The 24,437-nt window shown below is 41.2% G+C and overlaps 1 protein-coding gene across 3 annotated transcripts in view; it reads left to right on the top strand.

The window, feature by feature from the left end:
* The first annotated feature begins 237 nt into the window (after positions 1-237).
* GPAM (glycerol-3-phosphate acyltransferase, mitochondrial) overlaps positions 238-24,437 on the top strand; it is a 34,034-nt gene continuing 9,834 nt past the window's right edge. For all 3 annotated transcript variants that reach the window (XM_035133273.2, XM_035133272.2, XM_035133275.2), the window contains exons 1-14: positions 238-400; positions 3,084-3,214; positions 4,797-4,919; positions 5,823-5,896; positions 9,119-9,232; positions 10,322-10,471; positions 11,035-11,131; positions 11,750-11,886; positions 14,272-14,371; positions 15,866-16,078; positions 16,486-16,599; positions 20,491-20,582; positions 22,354-22,469; positions 23,576-23,646. In XM_035133273.2, coding sequence (XP_034989164.1) covers positions 3,113-3,214; positions 4,797-4,919; positions 5,823-5,896; positions 9,119-9,232; positions 10,322-10,471; positions 11,035-11,131; positions 11,750-11,886; positions 14,272-14,371; positions 15,866-16,078; positions 16,486-16,599; positions 20,491-20,582; positions 22,354-22,469; positions 23,576-23,646 — 1,503 coding nt within the window. In that variant the 5' untranslated portion in view covers positions 238-400; positions 3,084-3,112. The remainder of the gene's footprint in view (positions 401-3,083; positions 3,215-4,796; positions 4,920-5,822; positions 5,897-9,118; positions 9,233-10,321; positions 10,472-11,034; positions 11,132-11,749; positions 11,887-14,271; positions 14,372-15,865; positions 16,079-16,485; positions 16,600-20,490; positions 20,583-22,353; positions 22,470-23,575; positions 23,647-24,437) is intronic.

Below are 24,437 nucleotides of genomic sequence, written 5' to 3'. Positions count from 1 at the left end.
CTCCTCACCACCAGCAGCTGCTGATCCCGCCCCACCCCCTTTCTTAAAACAGCAGGGCACGATTCCCCCAAAGCTCCCACGATCAGCTCAGCCGGGCGCCTCTGCTGCCTCCCCGCGAGCACGGCCCGGGAGAGGCGGGTCGGCGTGTCCCCGGCGCCATGGCGACGGGCGCTCCGGAAATCGCGTCAGCATCCGCCCTCCCCTGCCGGTGCCGCTTTAGCGAGGCAGCCAGTCCAGCCGGGCAGTCCGCCAGAGCGATTGCCGGCAAGCCTGCGCCTGCGGCCCGATTAGGCAGCCCTGGGTGCCGCCGCCGCCGCCGCCAAGGACGGGTCCCCTCCGCAAACGGCTCTGAGCCTGGAAGTAGCGGGTTGAAGGCAACGTGTTGAAGGGGCGCTGCTGGGTAAGGCGAGCCTGGCGCTGCAGGAGGAGGGGAGTCGCGCGGGAGCCTTGGACCAATGCAGTGCTGCCTCCGCCTGGGATGCTGCCCGGGGCTTGTGTCGGGCGAGGTCGCGGTTTGAGCGGCTTGTGGCTCGGGGCAAGAGAAGGGCAACGAGGCAGCATCACCTCCTGCCACTCTCTGTGCTGCGCGCCCCAAGCCGGTGACAACACAGCAAGGAACAATACGAATTGCATTGCTTAGGAACTTGGAGGAAAAGGAGCCCGCTGCGCTCAAGGAAAGGGCAGTGCCTTGAAATAAGGAACAGGTGGGCAAGGGTCAGAGGCAGCAGCACATGAGCCCAGCATGCATGGGCTCATGTGCGGATGAGCTGCGCCCAGTGATTCAGCACCGGGAGGGGGTGGGAATATGGAGATGGACCTCTTTCTGGCCAGCCTAAGAGCTGTGGGAGGAAGGAAGCAAGAGTACTAGAAACGGAGCATGGTAGTGCCATTGTAAAATGTGTCCTCTGTAGTCATATAGCTGAGCTCTTTAGAATGTTCAAAAGTTATGAGTAATGGGCTTCTGGCAAAAGTATGCATGTTGCTTTGGTTACTAGCAAAGTGTGTGTGGTGGGGAGAGTGGTCCTTGCAAAAGCCTAGCAGCTTGAGGCCCGTTTGCACCAGTGCATCTCTGCGTTTTTATGTTGGTGCCTTTTGTCTCAAACATAAAAGTGGACGGAAACAAAAAGTGGATGAAAGGTGTTCTTTCAGCTGTGAGAACCAGCTTAGTGCATTTGGACTCTGGTTCAGAGTAGATGCTGGAAGGAAAGCCAATTTCCTTTTTAATATGGGCTGCTTCTCCTTCTTTCCTTTTCTTTTGACCCTGCAGTTGTCCGTCACTGGTGTACTTGAGTAACCCTGTGTGAAAGTCCTTTCAACCATCTTGCCAACTTGGCTAAGATGGGTGCCGTTCCCCTGGTGATTACATAGCTTGAGTGAAATCCCTTGGCAGTAGCCTTCTGCTACTCAGAGATATTCAACACCTGATACTACCGTCTGGCAGTTGTGCTTTATTTATAGCAGAGCTTTTGACCCTGCTGTGTATCCTTACTCGACGCTGCTTCAAATTAGGCTAAAGTACCTGGTTTTAACTGTCCATAATTTATAAGCTACTCAAAGAGCAGGTCTGAAAGAGGAACCTTTTGTTTATCTAGAGATCATCTGAATTTCCCCTTTCAAAATTAATGTGCACTCAGTCCCTATCCTTGATTACTTGGGAATAAGTCCTAATGGGTTCAGTGTGACTTAGTTCCAGGTGAGCCTGGAAATGGCCTTAGAACTCTTTTTCATTGGCCATGGAGCCTCATGTTCCTAATGATGATGATAATTGCTGTTGGTGAGTTCCAGCATACCTTTTTCCATACTAATTAACAGTGTGCGGTAGCTGTGAAAAAGGCAAGTTCAATGCTAGGGATCATTAGGAAAGGAATTGAAAATAAACAGTTTGAAATTATACACCCTTGGATCATGGGAATTAACATGTTCACTAGTTTGCTTTTTGCAGAATAGTATATTGCATTGTGAATGTTTAAGAATAGAAATGCAGTGTCAGTGTTGGCATACTAAAATGGCATGCTTCTTGAGTACTGAAGTCTTGAGATTTCCTCTTCATATCCTAGTTTCTATGACAATTGTTATTTAGTTTTATCTCAACATTTATATACCACTTGTTTGTAATGAAACGTCAAAGCAGTTTGAAAAAAGAATGAAACAACAAAATGATAAGTAACCCCCTTGTTAAAAACAGGTTTTTAAAACATTAAAATATTTAAAATCTGAAATCATATTTACAACATATGACAGTTTGTACATGTCTGGATAAAAAGTAAAGGGCCCCTGACAGTTAAGTCCAGTCGCAGACGACTGGGGTTGCGGCACTCATCTCGCTTTACTGGCAGAGGGAGCCAGTGTTTGTCTGCAGACAGTTTTTCCGGGTCATGTGTTCAGCATGACTAAGGTGCTTCTGGTGTATCCAGAGCAGTGCACTGAAACACCGTTTACTTTCCCACCAATTTATCTACTTGCACTTCATGCTTTTGAACTGCTTGGTTGGCCGAAGCTGCGACCGAGCAACGGGAGCTCACCCTGTTGCGGGGATTTGAACCGCTGACCTTCTGATCAGCAAGCCCTAGGCTCAGTGGTTTAGACCACAGCGCTACGCGTGTCCCACATGTCTGGATAGACTTGCCTAAAGAAAAATGTTTTCAGCAAGTGACAAAAAGTGAAGGCGCTGACCTGATGCCAATAGCCAGGGGGTTCCAAAGTGTGGGATATGGCTGCAGGGATGCAGGTTAGAGAAGGGTGTGGGTTTTCAGCTCTGCTCACTCATGTTCACTTCTCTTGTAGTAATTTGCACTCCCCTCTTCATATGTGAATGGAGAGGATATGAAGACCAAATGTGACTTCCAAAATGAGTTGAGGCTACTGAAAGGGAACAAGTTTATATTTCGACCACAAAGCCTCATGGTGAACATGTTTAATTGGAAGTGAATACCAGAGTGTGTACATGGGATTGTAGCTTCAGGGGAAAAAGAGGAGAAGCAAGTGTTCTTTGGAAAGAGGAACAAACTATGTCACTTATGAGAAAAATTTCTCAGGCATGCTGCATAGTTGTTTTCTTTAACACTGACTCTTTTCTTTTCTAGCTCATGATATTGAATATAAGTTCTGTGTCATGGATGACGCTGCTTTGTCACTTGGAGCAATAGATGTTTCCTATTCTTCTTCCTTGGCGGAATGCACTGTGACTAGATGTAAACACTCCAATGAAGAATGGGTATGTAAGATATAGCTTTCAGTTTTGTCATAAGCACCTTGTTGCTTAAGTGTAGAATTATTCTCCCAGTGTTACGAAAATCAGCTTACACTTCAGCTTATTTCAGAAAATTAGGAATGCACCTCAATACATTTATGAGGAAGGGTAGTAAGTTTTTCTATTGGTGATAATCTCTGCTGTGGTGATAATCTTTGCTTGAAATGCAAAAGATTCTCTATTTGTAACTGTTAAATATGAAACGGGGAAAATCAAGAGTTTAAAATAATGCATAAAGAGATGGGTTTACACCATGACTAATGGTCTTCGTGGTCTTAATAATACTGTAATAGATATGAGGAGGGGATTTCTGGGCGATCTAATGCAGATTTTAAAAAATCGGAAAATGCACACTCTGGACTTGAAATGGGCATGAGGAGTAGTGAACAGATATGTCTGAGTGGAGCATAAAGATACTCATGAAATGAAGGAGATGATGAGAATTGTAGGGTAGGAAAAATACCTATTATGTAATATTGATGGGTGAGGAGAAGCTTGAACCTGAAACTCAGAGATTTGGAGACGTGGTCAGAGCAAACAAAAGAGAAGGCTGGAAAGATGAGCTAAAAGTTTGTTTAGTGTTGCAGACTGTCCCTGGTGAAATCATAGTAAGAAAAGAAATGACTAGGATTGTTAGAGGGTCTTCACTTTGCTTATTTTAATAAATCTGGGTGAATATTAGTCAAATGCTACTAATAAAGGTGTGGAATGATTACTTTTTTCTGGTTAAGCTTTACCTTTTATTTGGCTTTCTGACTTTTGTGTCTACTAAAACCTCTTCAATTTAGATCTAGTCTTTTTTGTGTCCCCCTATTACTTGTAATTCTTGCTGTATTTAGAGGCCAGCCCTAGACATGTGTACTCAGAAATAAGCCCATGGGATTGTCATGGGACTCCCAAGCAAGTATACATAGGATTGCAGAGCTTGTATGTTTTTATGCATTTCCCCATCGCACTATTTGTTAAAAAAAAAACTTACCATATGTGGTAACTTCTCCCCTGCAAATCCTACATGCAATCTTAACAAAAAAGCACCCAAGCAAGTGTCAGGAAGATAAATTGATAGATATAGTAAATGGAATATTTAAGCACAAGATTAACAGCAATCATCAATTTTTACAATTCACTTTTAATCTTATACTTCCCATTTTGTCATCATGCAATGCTGTCCAAATGGAGCTTACAGTATTTAATAAATGTGCAATAGGGTTGTAACATGTTAGGACATTTGGCATTTTACAAGTGTATATATACCTCTTGCACAGTGGTTAGAAATTTGGGATTTTATAGGCACGGAAGTTTTGGCCTTGGATCACCTCTTGTTATTAAAAGATTAACCTTTAGTCGTGTAATTGGGTAATAAACTTTGGCTAGGTCAAGACTTAAGAGTCTGATCTGTTTCAGCAAGAGGATTATGCTTGCACAGGAATCTCTGTTGAAGTCGGTGTGTCTTTTAAAGGGTTCGGCATGCTCTGTTTCATATATAGGAAAGAGTGTATAGACTTTAATGTGCTATTTTCACTTACTGTATTTTACTGTTTTCTAGGGAGAGTGCAATTCTAGGCCTACTGTCTTCCGATCAGCCACTCTGAAATGGAAAGAGACCCTACTTGGTCGGAATCGGCCCTTTGTGGGGCGCTGTTGCTACGTATGCACTCCTCAAAGCCGGGTAAATTAGATTACATTGGTAACTAATTGAAACACACTTTCCATGTAATAACATTCACAGTAAAGGTAAAGGGACCCCTGACCATTAGGTCCAGTCGTAACCGACTGGGTTTGCAGCGCTCATCTCGCATTATTGGCCGAGGGAGCCGGCGTATAGCTTCCAGGTCATGTGGCCAGCATGACAAAGCCGCTTCTGGCAAACCAGAGCAGCACATGGAAACGCCGTTTACCTTCCTGCTGTAGCGGTTCCTATTTATCTACAGTGGTGCCTCGCTTAACGAATGCCCTGCTTAACGAAATTTCCGCTTAACGAAAGGTTTTTTTCTAGTGGAGGTTGCCTCGCTAGACAAATTCGTTTTATGAAAAATTAGTCTAGTGAATCGCGGTTTCCCATAGGAATGCATTGAAATTCAATTAATGTGTTCCTATGGGCAAATAATAATAATAATAATAATAATAATAATAATAATAATAATAATAATAATAATAAATCAATGCATTCCTATGAGATTTGCTAGACTAATTTTTTGTTATAAGAAAAGACCCGTGGAACGAATTAAATTCGTCTAGCGAGGCACCACTGTACTTGCATTTTGACGTGCTTTCGAACTGCTAGGTTGGCAGGAGCTGGGACCAAGCAACGGGAGTTCACCCAGTCACAGGGATTCGAACCGCTGACCTTCTGATCAGCAAGCCCTAGGCTCAGTGGTTTAACCCACAGCGCCACCTGGGTCAACATTCACAGTAGCTGGCATCTAATTGTTTCAGTTCAGATTCTACCTTGTCACAGTTGGTTTGTGTTCCATGTCCCTGTTTTAAAGAAAGGCACCATAATATATAAACTCTGCTGTACTTATGGAGCCATGACTGGAAATGGAAGACATGTTTCTCTGTTAACTTTCAGGACAAGCTTTTTAATGCTAGTATCCCTTCTTTGGGCCTTCGAAATGTCATCTATATTAATGAAACACACACAAGGTAACTCTTCTTCTTTTTGTATACTTAATGTTACTGTTCACAACCCAGTTGCCCAGTTTGCATGTCACATTAAGCCATAGCATAAAAGAAACTATGTTGGTTCATATCACTGTTCATTCATATTAAGCCCAGGATGGAGAACCTCCTACTCATCACAAGTATCAAGGGTCCTGAAATGGCCGGTGAGGCTGTTCTCTCCACTTCCCCAGCCATGCTCACGTGCTGCTTACCTGACATATTGCAACTGTACTTTCAATTGTTCAATTGTTCCTTGGCAAGCACAGGCTGTATTTGGTGCCTTTTAAATTGGCAAGTTGAGCTGATCCCTGCAGAAAGTGGGTCTTATTAGTTGGCTCTAAATTTAAATTCCAGGCAGATTGCAAGCCCTGCTTTCAGTAGGAATCCTTGCTTTCAGTAGGAATCCCTGCTTCAGTCCAGATTTTTAAATGAAAAAATGTGCTTCCGGTTCTGCATTTGAAGTTGAATTGCCTGACGTCATGTACCATCTGGTGACTGACGTCACTCAAAAGTGGATATGGTATGCAACTTGGATTCTGTTCCTCACACCTGCATTACACCATAGGTTGTTTTAAACATAGCTAAATGTGATGTGTGAGCCAAGCCAATATGTATTGTATTATTGTTGGGGATAAGCAAGAAGAATGAAAACCAAGATGTGTTAACACTGTTCTTTCACTGAATTGACTTCCAGAATAGGCTACGTATTGGCTTGCAGCTCATGCACACATACGTGAGAGTGACTTAGAGCGGAGCTTTCCAAACTGTGTGTCACAACACATTAGTGTGTCGACTGCAATGTGTAGGTGTGCCGCACAATCGCTCCCTCCCAGGGCTGGAAAGGAGTTAGTTTAACCTCCGGTTTGCTAATAAAACTGAATTGCCATGTCACAAAATGATGCATGTCTAAAAAGTGTTGCACCAACATGAAAAGTTTGGAAAGCTCTGGCTTACAGTAATGAGAAAATATGAGTTCACTTGCGGTACTCATTGCGGAATCACAAATGTACAGGTTGAGCTTGCACTACTAACATAAGTAGATGTTGCTGTCAACTAAAAAGCAGGATCCACAAAATGTAACTGGATTTTTTGCCAGCCAAATTTTCTACCAGCCAGTTGTGAAGTCCACTCCTACCACGGTACTGCAACAATATTGGGTACAGTTTTTGTAACAGATGCTGCTTTCATCAGACTTGATGAAATTGCACATTAGTAAATCCGAATAGTAAATCTGATTCATTATGTGGCTTTTGACTTTCATCTACACATTTTAAAGACTTTCATCTCTGAATATATGGTGATTATTAAAAAAGGAACCTAAAATGCTGCACAAAAAATGCATTTTTCTGGTACAAAACCTGGAGTGTTGGAAAGAATAGATTTTGATGAGTAAGATGTATATCTCATTCTCTGACCAAGAAAACACGTAACAGAAGTGAGGAAAGAATTACAAGTTTTAGCAAGCATCAGGTTGGCAAAGGATGGCCTATAGCATTTTTCTTTCAAGCTGGAACTTGATCCTCCCAAAGGGCATAATAAAGCTACTCGTGTCTTTCTAATCAAATCTTATGGTAAAACCAGATATCGGTTGGATTGTAAGAATATAGACATACAGTACTTTTGAATTAATAAATTGCTGAATACCTAATTTAAGTAGCTTTGAAAATTCCAGCCATTTATTAAACAACAGCAGCAGCAAAATGCAGTGTTAGCACAACTGAGATTTTTCTTTTGTTCTCTTTAGTAGACAGTTAGTCATATAAAAATGGATTTATGTACTCGGGACACTATTCACAGAGAAAGTCTGTTAAATAGTACATTTAAAAATAGTACATGCAAAATCAATACATTGTTGTTGTTGTTTAGTCGTGTCCGACTCTTCGTGACCCCATGGACCATAGCACGCCAGGCACTCCTGTCTTCCACTGCCTCCCGCAGTTTGGTCAAACTCATTTTGGCCATTAACGGGCTGTAAAACATTTGTTGGTTGCAAATGCAATGCATTTGATCCTCAGAATTTCATCACATTTTAAGGCAGCCATCCATATGATTTTCACATTGTAATGGCTTTGAAGGCCATTTAGATTCGAAGACATTGTCCTCATTTTATTCTTAAAGGAACCTTAGCCATGCATTAAAGCAAGGGTGACAGACATGTGACTCTCCGACTTTCAGCACGGCCAAGGCTCAGGAATGATAGGAGCGATATGTGAGAGGCCACAAGTGCCCCATACCTGGATTAAAGGATAGAGGATTGTTTCTAGTGGTACCTATGGATGAGTGGAAAGGCACTTCCAACCATGCAGTGTGGCTTCCCTACATTCCACCCCCACAACCACTGCAGTCCCGCCCTCTTCATCATTGCTCACAATTCTGTAAGATTTCCTTATGCTCAAGCAGTTACTGGGATATGCTGCCATCAGCAGGAGAAGTGGGTAAAATCCATTGCAGGAGCAGAACTTTGCTTGCATATCTCTGAATTAATTACATAATCTGAAAGAACTCCTAGACCTTTAAATGAAAAAGTCTGCTAACTGGAAAGTTCAAACCCCATAAGACTTGTTCATAATCATTTACATGTGTACAGTGGTACCTCGACTTACGAAGATGATCCGTTCTGCGGCGCTCTTCGTAAGTCGAGGTTTTCGGATGTCGAAGTGCCTGTTCTGCGCATGTGCGAAGTGCGAATTTGTGCTTCTGCGCAGGCAGAAGCCACGAAAAGACTTCCAGGGTTGTCGACTTCGTAAGTCGAAACCTTCGTAAGTTGAAGCATTCGTATGTCAAGGTACCACTGCACATGATTTTTATTGAGGTGCAATGATGTCCAAGTTGAGAATTTGTGTTTGCTTGGATTAGTTAATAGAATGTGTGGCTTTGGGGTCAATATGTAAACTGCACAGTGAGAAGTATCTGTGGATAATTTTAACAAGTTTAATAAACAAAAGCTTGAAAGGAAGATTGCTTTAATATTTTCTTTTTCATGCTGTGTAATACATACACACTTTGACCAAACTAGCCTTAAAACAAAAAAGTGTTTGCTTTAAATCTTAGCCTCACCAATTTAAGATTTACCCTTTCTGATTGACCCCTACGTATTTAATCAATTAACCAATTAAAGTTAGTTCTGATAGGGACATGATTGACAATATTGAATGCAATATTTCTCATTGTTGTGTTTTGCTAAGTTATTGTGTTTTGTTGTAGGCACAGAGGTTGGCTTGCCAGGCGTCTCTGTTATGTTCTTTTCGTGCAAGAACGGGATGTTCATAAGGGTATGTTTGCAAATAATGTGACAGAAAATGTGCTGAAAAGCAACAGGTAAGAAATTAAAATACCGTTGTTTTTTGTAAAGTTCCATTGTCATGACAATTTATTGGGTTTCTTTGAAAAAGAACTGTCCTTTTTGAGAAATCCCATTTTTAAATCAACGAAGTCAAGTTTCTACTATTTATGCCCAGTGCCTGATATCTTAGATACTTGTTTCCACAATTTTGGAATCTGCAGGCATCCATTATGAAGGCATCTATGTATAATGTGTCAAATTGTCTGACATGTAAAGTTAATTTGAGTTGTACGCCAGCTTTTCTATCCAGCCTTCCCCAACCTGTTGCCGTCCAGAAGTTCTAGACTACAACTCCTATCAGCTCCAGTTAACATGGTCAATGGTCAAGGATAATAAGAGTTATAGTTCAACAACATCTACAGGTATCAGGTTGAGGAAGGCTGTTTCCAGTGACTAGTTACTGCTCTCCAGATGTTGAAAACTTCTAAAATCTTTATAGGCTTTATACAGGCTTTATAGTGAGATATTTTACCTTGTGCATTTGAGGTATGTGTATGTGTGTGTGCTTTTCTACTTGGAAGGTGTCACTGTACTGGAACCTTAATTTAAAAAGTAAAGGGACCCCTGACCATTAGGTCCAGTCGTGACCGACTCTGGGGTTGCGCGCTCATCTCGCATTATTGGCCGAGGGAGCCGGCGTATAGCTTCCAGGTCATGTGGCCAGCATGACAAAGCCGCTTCTGGCAAACCAGAGCAGCACATGGAAACGCCGTTTAGCTTCCCGCTGTAGCGGTTCCTATTTATCTACTTGCATTTTGACGTGCTTTCGAACTGCTAGGTTGGCAGGAGCTGGGACCAAGCAACGGGAGCTCACCCCGTCACAGGGATTCGAACCGCCAACCTTCTGATCAGCAAGCTCTAGACTCAGTGGTTTAACCCACAGCGCCACCTGGGTCCCTCCAATTTAAAAAGTACTCATGAGTAAATATAATTGCACGACAAGTTCCCCTACATTCTGTAGATGTACCTTCTATCTGTCTGTCTGTCTATGAGAGATGCATCTCAAAAACAGGTGAAATATCAAGCTTATTTAATAATCATCTTACTTTATTTGTAACACCTAGAGTGCAGAATGCTATTGCACAGGAAGCTTCAGAAATGTCTGCTGTGAGTGGCTCTGGTCAGCCAGACCCCAGAAACGTCAACAAAGTCAAGAAGCAAGCTAGAAAAATTCTGCAGGAAATGGTAGCAAATGTATCGCCTGCTTTGATCAGGTAATGAAACTAGATCATGGTTGCTGGTGTCAGGGGGTGCTGAAATACAACCTGTGTTCACATGGAGATAACTGTTTCTAGTTGCCTCAGATTTCTGCTTCTCTTATCTGTGGTGTAAGCTGAACTCAAAGCCCTGGTAGAATATATAGTGTGTGTGTGTCTTGCTTCATATTCTAATACAGACTTTTCCATGAAACAAAATAACATTTTGTTATAAATGAATTTCATGTTATCATCCAGAAGTTACTCTCTGCATTTTCAAACTGGATGTAAACTTTTTGCTACATTTACTAAGGCTACAACAACTGTTGCCTAACTGATTTTTTTTTAAAAAAGAAACAACCTGTTTGTTTCATATAGAATTTTTGCAACAGTTATCCTTTTTTCATGACTGCTGATTTGGTTGCTTGTGTTCTGTGGTTCTAACAGTAGCGTGGGTTTTAAAGGCAGTGTGTTTCTGTGTGTATGTTTCTGTTATATTGTTTCATTCTGCTTGAAACTAAAAATGCATATAAAACACGAATACTATTATATGGTGGCTCAACTTTTATTGCCCCTTTTAGGTTAACGGGATGGGTGTTGCTGAAATTATTTAACAGCTTTTTTTGGAATATCCAGATTCACAAAGGCCAACTGGAGATGGTGAAAGCAGCAACAGAGGTAATAAAATCCCCCAGGCAAAAAACAACAACACACACTTCAGAGGAGAAATATGACATTGTTCCATTTCCAATATTGTTTGGGGCTTACAGGACCCTTTTAACAATTTGGCAAAATAAATCAATCTTAGCACACTGGAATTCAATCTGAAAAGAGTCAATATGGGCCAAATTCACTTATATCTAATTACTTGGGTTAACTGTGCTCATTTTGGAATGAAATCCATTTGTCAAGAGTTGTGAAATACATATGTGCGTTTATTATTTACTAAAACCAGCTACTCTGTAGCCATAGATAATATCCTTAAAAGCACTTTTCTCAACTATGCAATGTTACGTAGTGTTTGCATACAACTGTATTCAGTGAAAATAAAAGCTTGCACATAATCAGAATGATTTGGGGGATGCTTAATAACTTTTTATAATGCAAATGCCACCTGCTCCCCACCTCTACTCACCCCATGCTGGCAATTCAGATGCTTTGCATAAAGAGTAGAAAGTTAACCTACCTGGCCTGCATTACTTGTCAAAAACACATTTAAACTTTTAAAAATGCAGTTTTTAAAACCAGATTGTTTGGGTTTTTATATGATTGCTTCTTTTCTTCTTTTTCTTACAGCTGAATTTGCCGCTTATATTTCTACCTGTTCACAAATCTCATATTGACTACCTGCTTCTCACGTTCATTCTTTTCTGTCATAACATCAAAGCACCGTACATTGCTGCAGGGAATAATTTGAATATCCCCATTTTCAGGTAATGTTCTATTCATGTATACTTTCACTTTGTTGATTTCGGCCATGTGGATTACTGTATCAAAATCCTAGCTAAATGTACCTCCATATCCTGACAAATAAATTTTGCGCTTACTTTGCGGTGCCCCAGTTTTAACACTTGGCCTGCAATTGTTGGAATAATTTTATACTGGCAAAGGAATCCAATTAATATGCCAGTAGTGGTCATATTCTTGCATTCTCATGCTGTTATTAGCATACCAAAAAACTCTGCACTCAAACCAGTGAAGGCTTTGGCCCCAATCTGTAGCTGCACATGACACTTGGCGCCTGGTACATTTCCCCAAGGTCATCAAAAGAAGCATTAAGTTATTTTTGTGGTTGTTGTTAAGTCGTTTAGTCGTGTCCGACTCTTTGTGACCCCATGGACCATAGCACGCCAGGCACTCCTGTCTTCCACTGCCTCCCGCAGTTTGGTCAAACTCATGTTCGTAGCTTCGAGAACACTGTCCAACCATCTCGTCCTCTGTCGTCCCCTTCTCCTTGTGCCCTCAATCTTTCCCAACATCAGGGTCTTTTCCAGGGAGTCTTCTCTTCTCATGAGGTGGCCAAAGTATTGAAGCCTCAGCTTCAGGATCTGTCCTTCCAGTGAGCACTCAGGGCTGATTTCCTTAAGAATGGATAGGTTTGATCTTCTTGCAGTCCATGGGACTCTCAAGAGTCTCCTCCAGCACCATAATTCAAAAGCATCAATTCTTCGGCGATCAGCCTTCTTTATGGTCCAGCTCTCACTTCCATACATCACTACTGGGAAAACCATAGCTTTAACTATACAGACCTTTTCGGCAAGGTGATGTCTCTGCTTTTTAAGATGCTGTCTAGGTTTGTCATTGCTTTTCTCCCAAAAAGCAGGCGTCTTTTAATTTCGTGACTGCTGTCACCATCTACAGTGACGATGGAACCCAGTTATTTAGTGAGCTTCAAAGAGTGTAATTCTTGACTGTGCTTACGGAAGCATTACTTCTCCACTTGTATTGTCCTTGCTGGATCAGTGTGCATGTGTCAGTTCATATGCTTCAGCATGGTGTGATCACATGCTGCAGGGGCAGTGAGGCCATGCGGCAGCAACACAAGTCCAGTTGTGTAAAAATGGCACCTCAGGAGTTCAAATGCATCATGATCAAGCTGCTCCTATTCTGCAATGCATGTGAAGACGCCTGTGCCGAGCATTATTAATGGGAAGAAGGTTTATCACAAAACACAGTTAATGGAGCAGAATGTTTTCAGCCATAGAAGGTGAGGCAAATGTAACTTCCTTGATAAAAGCTGTATCAGCAGAGAGTCACACGCCACGTTTAGATATGCTGTAGGCTGCTTCATGTTGGTATATTCATAAAACACAAGATAATGTATGTGGCACCTTCTAAATACAATTGCGAGTCCTGGTGGTGATACTATCTCTAATATTATGCATGCTTATTTGGAAATATGTTTCAGTGAGTTGAGGGACCCAAGAAAGTGTTAATAGGATTTTAATCTCTGAAATGGTAGATGATATAGTCAGTAGAACAATACTGTAGTTTTACTAAATTCTATAGTAGCCTTTTATTCAATGTTATATGCTGTTATTAGGTATAAATAATAGGGAGTCACAATTTTAAGTCACAAAATGCTAGGCCACAATTTTTTGGCTAGATGGGAGGGCCTTTATACAAATACTTGTGTGACTTGATCATTTTCTTTCCCCTTTTTCATTGATCTGACCAGAATAATTGGTTAGAGTTGCAAACCCTGTAAGAATTTTATGTGAAATTTTTCTGTTATCCCAATGCATACCATACTGACATTTTTGTTTGTTACTTCCTTAAATTTTCACCTTGTTTATATTCTAAGGCATAGGAGGGACTTCAGGCTTGTTTTATTTCTATATACGTAATATTGCAATCTTCGCCAGGCCAAATAAGTCTTGTCTGGCTGAACCAGTAAAGATCTCTAGTACAAGGCAATTTTAATAACGAAATTGTAGTGTCAAAACTTTTCCTAATTTAGCCTTTAAGAACAAGTGTCATAGGAAATAATTAGTAAATTGTGTTCTGAAAGTAAAGTTGTTTAAAAACAGCTGGAGCCAAAATTATACCGCTTTGAAAAACGTAAATATTAGTAGTCACCATAAAAGGATTTCTACGAAGCCTGTTGTCCCTAATTTTTGTGTACAGGAGAGCTTGTGCTCATATATGGACAACCGACATTTGTCTGCGGTACCACATAACTTAATGTGTAGCTTTCTCATGTAGAGAGACCAATCACTGAGTTGTACGGTTATTATATCACACTGTGGACACAACAGCCTGTGCTAGTGTTAATATTCTTAGCCTTTTAATAAAAATGGGTATTTCTTTACCCGTAGCACTTTGATCCACAAGCTTGGAGGGTTTTTTATACGGAGAAAATTGGATGAGAGGCCCGATGGCCGTAAAGATATTTTGTACAGAACCTTGTTGTATGTGGTATGTATCTTTTTCTTAATTCAAGGTTTATCTCTGCAAAGTATTTGAAGAGCCAGGGCACCAGATCAGGCTTGATTGTGGGGTGTGCAGGTTTGCGCAAGGTTCAACGGTTAAATAGCAAAAAAGAAGAACATGTAGCATTTTAAACATCTTAATAGTTAGGAATTAGTTGCATCTAAACGTGTGTGGTGTAAGATACAGTTGAACAGATGGGGAGTCTCTGGCCTTCCATATGCTATTGGAGTCCAACACCCATCAAGGATGATGGAAGTTGTGGTCCAGGGGCATCTGTAAGACTGCAGGTTCCAATATAATCAGAAGGGTGTTCTTTATATTGGCAGTAGGTGGTGGGATATACCCCTCTGAAGAAAAAGAATTGGGAATTACTCTGTATATTGTTGTTTATTAATTGCCTTCCACATACTGTATATGTCTTAAGGCAATGTACAAAATAAAATAAAACCAGTTAAAAACAGAGCAGAAAATAACAACAAATAACCTCTTTAAAAACAATACAATACAAAGCAAACACATTTAACACAAGTTTGTGACGCTGTTGTTAGTATTGTTGTGTGTTGTATGGAACGTCTGCAGAAATGCCTGTACAGTCAAACCTTGGTTGTCGAACGTAATCCGTTCCAGAAGACCATTCGACTTCCAAAACATTAGACAACTGAGGTGCGGCTTCCGATTGGTTGCGAGAGCTTCTTGCACTCGAGTGGAAGCCGTGTTGGATGTTCGGGTTCCGAAAATTGTTCGAAAACTGGAGCATTTACTTCTGGGTTTTCGGCGTTTGGGAGCCACGTTTGAAAACGGAGCCGTTCAAGAACCGAGGTTTGACTGTACCTCAGATACTGAAGCTGTCTCACCCATTTGGATACCCTTAATTGGTAGTCCTTTCAGCGGATGTCAAGGACACCTATGAACTTGCAGCACTCATTGTCCTTCTATGTTACTGTGTAATCCCAATAAAACTAATGGGATCACTGCGCATGGACTAGAATTATATTGTGCAATGCTGGGCTTGGTGCCATCTACTTTGCTAGAAATCCTGTGTAGGTTCTCCAGTGTCTCAAGTCTCAGAAACTGGTTTCAAGAGGCGGGGGGTGTTTTATACTATTTCTTCTGTTCCTTGGAAAAAAGTGACTTTCAAAGAAAATGAGGATTGAAAACCGGCTAGTGAGTTTGGATGCTCCTGTGAAAAAGCACTCACACCCCTACTTTTAAGACAGGAAGTGATTTCTGAATATTTGGGAGATTCTTTAGGTATGCAGCAATATAATAGTTTGCAATTACAAAACAACAATATAGTTGTTTTACAAATACTTATTGGATTGGAGGATTAATGGAATTCTGGTGGCTATTGAGTACAATGAGGGTGTCAGCAGGAAGAAATAAAAAAAATGCAGTAAGGGAGGATATTATTACAGATATAAAAGAGGAACGTAAATAACTTGTGTCTGATTTTTTGGTTGTTGTTCATTCTTCATTTAGCATATCCAAGAGTTGCTTCGGCAGCAACAGTTCTTAGAGATATTCCTGGAGGGCACGCGGTCCCGGAGTGGAAAGACATCCTGTGGAAGGGCAGGCCTTTTATCAGTAGTGGTGGACGCTCTGTATTCAAATGCTACTCCAGACATCCTAATCATACCCGTGGGAATATCCTATGATAGAATCATTGAAGGCCACTACAACAGTGAACAACTGGTAAAAGTGTTTGGAATGCTGTTGTTTGCTCAGCAGATTTTTAGATCACTGTCAGTTGTAACCATTTTGGTGATAAAAATGTGTCCCTTTTGGTCAGAAAACAGGGCATTGGAAACATAAATTGCATGCTGATCTGCACAAATACTTATTTGTAGCAAGTTGAGATACAGTACAAGGAAAAATGACATCTGAATAATGATTTTCATAAACAGCATTTGAAATATCCAAATAGATGTCTGGCTTAGAGGAAATGGCCCAAGTGACCACAATGCTTTTTACGATGCTTGAGCTGTTGCCCAAATTTATTTCTGAGCATACTTAGGTGGTTTGGGTTTATGAACTTATTTAATATTAAGTAGCTTTTAGATGCAATTGTTGAACTCCCTTGCTCTCCCAACGTTTCACAGGGGAAGCCCAAGAAGAACGAAAGCCTTTGGAGCGTGGCCAGAGGAGTCTTCCGAATGCTGCGGAAGAATTACGGCTGTGTTAGGGTAGATTTCGCTCAACCGTTTTCTCTGAAAGTAAGTTCATATAATATGAACATAATTTCTTATTGCAGAATTACACCTATGGTGATAGAATATTCTTAAGACTATATGTCACTAGGCAAGAAAGAAAAATTGGACTTCATGTGAACCTCCGTTCTGTCTTAGTCAGCCTGGCCCAGCGGTCTGTTCAGCTGGGGATCCTAGTTCATTCAGCGATACCTGTCCCGTTTTCTTGCATGCCTTGTTGGTTCCTTCTTCCAGAGCTACCTGTGGATGTATTTTCCCACATCACCCCTTTCTTACTTATACTGTTTAATTGCGCTTTGGTATCTCACCATAAAGTTGCTTCAATGGAGCAGTTTTACCGACCCACAGATTGAAGCTAATTGTCTCAGTGTGGGGAAGAGAAATGATTGCTTGCCTCCTGATTTCAGAAGAGCTTAAGTCTTCTTACCTATGAGCACAGGAGAACTCATTTCTCTCCGTCACTAGGACAGAATGGAAACTCGTGATCAGTCCAATTTTATACTTTAAATTTTGTCAGGATATATAGCAGGCAGTTTTTTTAAAAAGGTTTGTAATTGCATGCATAGGATCTAAAACTGTTGAGTTGTTTATACTGGTTGTGTTTGTCACACCCCTACCACAGATTCCATCATACGTGTAACTGTTAGAAGTTTTTAATAGCAATAAAGCTGCTGAAGAATGCAGAGATAAATCTTTGATTCTACAGTTAAAATATAATTCACTTACAGCTGAAGGATAACAGCACTTAAGATGTACCAACTCTAATAGTACAGAAGAAGATGTCCAAAAAGGTGCTATTATTACCAGTTCTGCACATCTAGTATTGTAGTCTTTAGCAAGTTTCCAACAGAGAGATTCCACAGAAGCCGTTGGTCTTACTTCTCCGCTTCCAGCCGTATACCAATTTTGTGTGCATTGTTGAATTGTACAAATATAACGGTGGACTGGATTTCCAGGGAGCTAATAATAAACAAATTAGAATTCTTAAGTAAAAGGAAATCAGTGGGATGCCCGTCAGGCCATCATGTACTTTTGCTGCCTGAGAAATGTTGGCTCACCAAGGAATGTGGTATGAGCTAAGAAAAACCTTGCTTCTTGTCACTGTTTCAGCTGGTGGAAATAGGCAGGGCACTTCTAATTAAGTTTTATTGCAGCGGTGTTCCTGACAGGTAGCTTTGTATGCATAATTCAGCAAGCCAGTAGAACATAATCCCCTTCTGTGTTCAGAAATTTGAAATAAGTGCATATTGCTTTAATTCCAGTACCTCCTATCATTTACACAGGGGTAGCTTCAGGATTTATTTCCTTGATGAGTTCATAAATAAGTCAATTTCACTGAGATAGCAAGGTCTCATATCCTATAATATTATTATATATTTATTCTTTTCTATTCTTTATTCATATAAAGGTGTTCTCATAACTTGTTCTGCACTTTAGAAAGCCTTAATTATATCACAACTCCTCCATGCCTAAAATTGGCTTCATCAGCACACCCAGCAAGCTGTACGTATGTTTGAACATGTGTGTAGTTGGATATAATGGATGTTATCCAAATGTGTGTAGTTGGATATAATGGATGTTATCCAATGAAGTCCTTCCACTAGTTTTTTCTTATGCAACAGAGCTTCCCTTCCCTCTCCTCTGCCTGCACATCCTTGTGCCCTCCCCAAATCTGTTCTGGAGGACTGGCTGAAACCCCAGAAGAGATTCTGAGGGACACAGGGGGGAGGAGAGGGAGGGGAAGTTCTGATGCAAAGCCCAAAAGTCCTTGCAGTAGCAGAACTACTTCATAAAATACTGCCCAATATCATATTATGTTTGAAAATACTTAGTTCTGCAGGTGATATGCTTTGTAACTGTTGCTTCATATCCATGTCCACTTTTCTTGGATTTACTTGTCTTTTTGCAGTTTGCTTGCCTTTCAGTGTAACCTGTAAACTTTTATACGGTAGCCTCTTCTTATAGCTGTCCCTGGCCCAAAATCTGCCAAAATAGCCTGGCGTGCTATGGTCCATGGGGTCACGAAGAGTCGGACACGACTAAACGACTAAACAAGCAACAAGCAGGCCCCAAATCTTAACTCTTTCTTTGATCACTTCCAGATATGTTCCACTCCCAATTCTGTATCCCTGTTTTCATCCTTGGTAGGTTTAATAAATTTTGCAGAAGGGTTATGGCTAGCACATCAGTTGACTGACTTGTTAAATATTGTCAGTTAACCAGTTAGTTTACTGCCTATTATTTGACTGTGGTCAGATTCTCCATGAAGCCAAAGATGCCACAGTCTGGGTGGCTTCGCTATTTGTAGTGTCATTTGCTAGCAGGGACAGGACTGAGGGCTGTGTTCCCCCTTGTATTGCAGTGATTGAGGACAAAGCTTTCCCAGCTAACCACCAGCTGTAACTACAGGCTTCTCTGATCAGAAATGGGAACTTTAGCAGTCATTAGTGGCAAACCTCTTTGCCTTGGGCAGCTCACAACTCAGTCTAGCTTGCTGCAGGAACCAGGAAATGCCCCTTTGCCCCGTCAGCTCTGCAAAGATCCTGTGGCAGATTGGACTCGGATCTGGAAACTATTTAACTTCTGAAACTGCTTAACGTCTTTAAAAGTTAATCATCATTGTGAAATTAAACTAGGATGTATATCAAAGCTGTTGATGTTTAAAGTGTGCAAACTCTCCAATAAAGGTTAATGCTTTAGAAATATTTGACAGTGTTTTCACCAATACTTCAAATGCCCAAGACTTGGATGAAGCTATGGAGCCTTATCTGGAGTAAGATTATATGGCCTTGAATGTGTATCTTCAGTACGTGCAGTGTTGTGCGAACAAATCTAAATAAGCTATTTAGTAAAGGCAGCAATAATAGAGGCATTTTGGTTGTTAGAAACTGTGCTTGCATACATAGTGAGAGAACCACTAAGAGAGAACAGAACTGTAGTTCTGTTACCACAGGTGTGGATCACCGTAGCACTTCCCTTCCATCTTTTCAAAGAAGTGTGATTCTGGTGTGTGCAGTGACTTAATACAAACATAATGATCATTTGGAGCATCTTGACTACTATCGTTCCAGTGGGAGTCCTTTTATTACCAGGTTGTTGTTCTTCATCCTATCACCATGTTGTTTCTAATCAACCTTTTAATCAGCACAACAATGCCTCGGGGCTACTCATACAGTTTAGAATATTCATGCAATATTATTCAAATTAAAGACCACTAATTTTAAAGATTTTTTTTTTTAAAATAGCTTGTCTTTCGGCTGTCATTTTAGCATCCTCCTCCTCCTCTTCCTTGCCACCTACAGATTTACTCCCAAACACTTCCTATAATATTTAGACTTTAATGAGTTTTTATTTTATTTTATTTTAAAAAAACACCTCGTGATTGTACTTAAATGCTTTAGTGCTAATGACAATGATTTTTTAAAGAGTTCGGGTTTTTTTCAAAAATGGTGCACTCGGTTGCATAGCCGTCAAGTTTTCCCTTTTCTCGCGAGGAAGCCTATTCAGCATAAGGGAATTTCCCTTTAAAAAAAGGGAGAACTTGACAGCTATGCTCGGGTGAATTGTCCCATCGGCTACTTGTGCTTATTAACGTAGATAGAACATAGGGAAGCATGTATACCCAAAAGTTGTTATATCCCTCAAAGTGCGTAAACGTCAATCTCAATTCTGCTTGCTGCTTACAGCAGAATAGCATTGATTAGTTAATGCTAAGGACATCACAGAGGGCCAAAGTATATTACAGAAATGTTGCAGCTTCAGCATCTGTTTCCTTGAAATCTCAAATATGTTTTCTTTATCCTACTTTCCAAAGCTACTTTCAGTGGTGAGTCAGATGGCTCTTCGAATGCTACATTTTTCTGGGAGAAATACATGAATAACGTTGTGTATTTGCAGGAATATTTGGATGGCCAAAGCCAGAAGCCTATGCCTATGCCTATCCCTCTTTCTTTGGAGCAAACTCTCTTGCCAGCTGTACTCCCCTCAAGGTAGGACTGAGCTGCGGAGTTTGAGCAGTACTGAACAAGTTTATATTTTATAAACTCCCCCCCCCCCTGTTTAGGGAGGCTTTTTAATGTTTAATAAATTATTGTATTTTAATACTTCTGTTGGAAGGTGCCCAGAGTGGCTGGGGAAACCCAGCCAGATGGGCGGGGTATAAAATAATAATAATAATAATTATATCAGCCAATGATTATAAGTCTTTGAAATGTTCTCTTGTAGGCTTTGTTGAACTGTAGCAGGTTGAATTTAAACAGATATTATCACAAGATCGTAGTGGCCTGGTTCACATGTCATGCTAAGCCTGGCTTAGCAAATGCTAAGGCTTACTGCAAAGAAACCACAAGTTGTCCCACAGGCAATCAAACAATAGCTTGTTTCATTAAAGAAGTTTCTTCCCAGCCCACCCACTTTCTTGAGTGCCTCTGTGAGAACTAGTACTGTCATCAGTGTGTTGCTTTGCCATTGCCTGCCTGCACAAACAGAGCAGGAGATCTCAGAGCTCTTTGGTAAATCTCAGCAGCAGCTGAGCCAAACCAGCTTCCTTTCCTTTTCCCTACTTAAAGGAACGCCAAGAGTTGATGTTGTAAAGCTCCTTAGTCATTTCTGTGCACTGTTCTGTTGAAAGAGGTTTCTTCTCCTCCTACACTCAACACTGGAGCTAGTGTAGTAATTTCCCTCCCTTAAGAGTCAATGGAAGGGATGTTTTTTAAAAATGAAAAAAAGGCATAGAAAGCCTCCATCATTGCCTGCTTTGGCCTTAGCTAGTCAGCAGGGTTTGGGATGTGGAATCTCCCACCACCACTGGAATGCTCCTTGTAGTGTTAATCCTAGAATTTCTACTTAGAAGTAAGTCCTGTGGAGTTCAATCGGGCTTTTCCTCAGATAAGTGGGCATAGGATTGCAGACTTGGGTTTTAGCCAACAAAGTTGGCCTGTTAGTGACTGGACTTCAGCTTGTGCAACTTGAGTGCCTGTCCCGCATGCTGTCCAAAATCTGTACTGGGGATTCGTCCAATCCTCCAGAGCAGTTTGGGGAGCCTGAGAGGAAAGGGAGAAGAAGTCCAGTTGCACAAGAGGAGAAGCCTTTGCACTAAGGAGATGATTTTGTTGGAAGCAATTCCAAGTCATTAATCTTCAGTAATTCATGCCTGTTAGGTACTGGATTATAATAGGCAAAGTTGATGGACTGAAAGCTTCTTTCTTGATTTTTTGCAGCACCTGTTGCAAAAATACACTCGTGTATTAAAAGACGACAAGCTTGTGCAGACTTGCTGATATGAGAGAAAAGATGTGTATAAATAAATTTTGGTGCGTAGCTGTCATCCCACCCTTAATGTTGCATCATGATGCCTTTGAGTTGTGATACAATCTTGGAGCTGCTGTAAGAGTCTAGAATGTCTCTAGGCTAACATGCAACGGCTTAAAGATGCGAGTAGTTGTCGAAAGATTCACCTGTATGTGTGTGTGTGAGAACTGGGAGAGCACTAGTGGCAGACAGTAGTGGACATATCCTGTGGCTTGTTTTTACCTGTTAATGCTTCTTGGAGCCTAAAGCAGCTTTCAGGTAGTTTTACAGGTGTCTCCCTTCTAAGCATCTTACAAACATGATCTTTAGCAGTCAAATAGTATGAGGAATTGTAGCCTACACTCAAAGACACAAGACGTCATTACTGAAATGATTTTGTGCTTTGAGCCTACGAGATGTAATACTTATAACTGTAAACATAAATCATCTTTGTATGTTTACTTTCTTTAGACCTAATTATGTGGTAGAAGAAGGTACAGGAGGTGCACTTCCTGATTCCAGGGATTTATCCTGTGAACCATTGAGAAGACAGTTAATCGCTAACTTGGCAGAGCACGTAATGTTCAGTAAGTAGCTGTTAAAGTTCAGATATGACTCTCTGCTTCCATTATGTTTTTATATATGGCAGGGCATTCCTCTTTCAGTACCCTGTGCACTTGTTATCCTCAAAAACAATTTACATTTTATCTTTTTCTCCTTTTTGAAGGGTCTTATTTTGAATGGCCCTTTTGGTCAGGCTTCTATTTCATCTGCTAGTCCTGAGGCAAATAGTGACCTCCTTTTGCTATGGTGGTTTACTTTGCACCTGCAATACTTCACTATAGGAAGCAACCCAGATGTTGTGGGAACACCACATCTGAATTACTTGTGAATGGGTAATGGGTAACTAGAGTAACCCTGAAGATAATTATCTACTTCAGATACCTTTAAAAAAGAAAAGAAATTGAGTTCATGTGTGCATTGCAACCCTGTTGCAGATCCATTCAATTAAGTGGGGCTCACTGCCAGGTAAGTGGGTATAGGATTGTTTAAAAAACCAAACACATTGGTTCTGCCTGATGTCTATCAGTGCTGGAAAAAGTAAATTATACAAATGTCCACAGTGAAGTTTATATCAGTGCGGAAAGGAGCTGTCAGTGGAGCCAATTGTATATAGCAGGGTTGGGGAGCCTGTGACATAGCCCTTTGCCTAATTTCATTTGGTAAGAAGGGGAGAAATGGAGTGTGGGGTGGAGTTGAAAAAAGAACTAGAGGAAGAGGAATTGAGAAAAGCCCTCTGCAAGTAATCGGTTCAGGCCTGGCAAGAGCAATAGGCCCCTTTTTTGGCACCCCACCAGAAGAGTGGGGGGCATAGAGTATTAGGGAGAGTGGAGTGGTCCCATCTCTTCTGGCCCTGCCCACCTCCAGCAGATTAGCTCTGAGGGAATGCAGCCCTTGACAAAGAAAATGCTGCCTGCTCCTAGCTTTGAAACATTTAAGTCACAGTTGACGTTCAGTTGGCTTTCTTTCTGACCAGTCTCGTGCACTGCGCTGTCGAACATGTGAAGTCTTTCGATATAAAATCACAATTTTTTGCTGTTCGTGGTTCATTTTGTTCCAGGTTGCCTTCAGCGCACTTCAGTTGCATGACAAAAGTGCCTGTATAGCTTTATTTTGTTTTGTTTGCTTTTAGCTGCTAACAAGTCATGTGCTGTGATGTCAACACACATTGTTGCCTGTTTGCTGCTCTACCGACACAGGCAGGTAAGGCTGCTGTGCTTCTGCATATCTGAACATCTCTCTTGACTACAGCTTTTAAATGTCAGGGATGCTTAGCATATCCTGTATCCTTATAATCCACGCTGTACCCTGCTCACCTCTAGGGTTGGAGGTGTCAAAACGTTCACCCGAGTCCCATGCAAACTGGCCATTTAGTTAGGCTGTGGAATCCCATTCTGTTGTTGTTGTTGTTTGAATGTTCTGAATTGGTCATAGTCATCTCATGAAGATCAAACTTGTTAGTAGTTCCTAGATGCCAGCATTATGTCAGCAGCACTATGTGCAAAGGTTCCTTTCTAGATCCTCGTGCATTTAGTGCAAAGGTCTGCAGGGGGTTTCTAAACCTGAAGTTTCTAAGTCTTCCACAGAATTTGTTTAGAACCCCCCTGTAGACCTTTTCAAGAAACATGCAATGACGGAGGGGCTTTCAAGTGCATCCTGCCCCAATCCACAACTTTAGCCCTCAGAGCTTAAGTATCCTGTAAAAAGGTAAAGGTAAAGGACCCCTGAAAGTTAAGTCCAGTCGCGAACGACTCTGGGGTTGCGGTACTCATCTCGCTTTACAAGACGAGGAAGCCAATGTTTGCCCGCAGACATTTTTCTGGGTCATGTGGCCAACATGACGAAGCCGTTTCTGGCGAAACCAGAGCAGCGCACGGAAATGCCGTTTACCTTCCTGCCAGAACAGTAATCTACTTGCACTTTGATGTGCTTTTGAAGTTCTATGTTGACAGGACCAAGCAACGGGTGCTCACCCCGTTGCAGGGATTCGAACC

This window comes from Zootoca vivipara, chromosome 5 (genome assembly GCF_963506605.1).
Source record: "Zootoca vivipara chromosome 5, rZooViv1.1, whole genome shotgun sequence".
Taxonomy (NCBI): Eukaryota; Metazoa; Chordata; class Lepidosauria; order Squamata; family Lacertidae; genus Zootoca; species Zootoca vivipara.
This window is presented reverse-complemented; position numbering and strand designations above follow the sequence as displayed.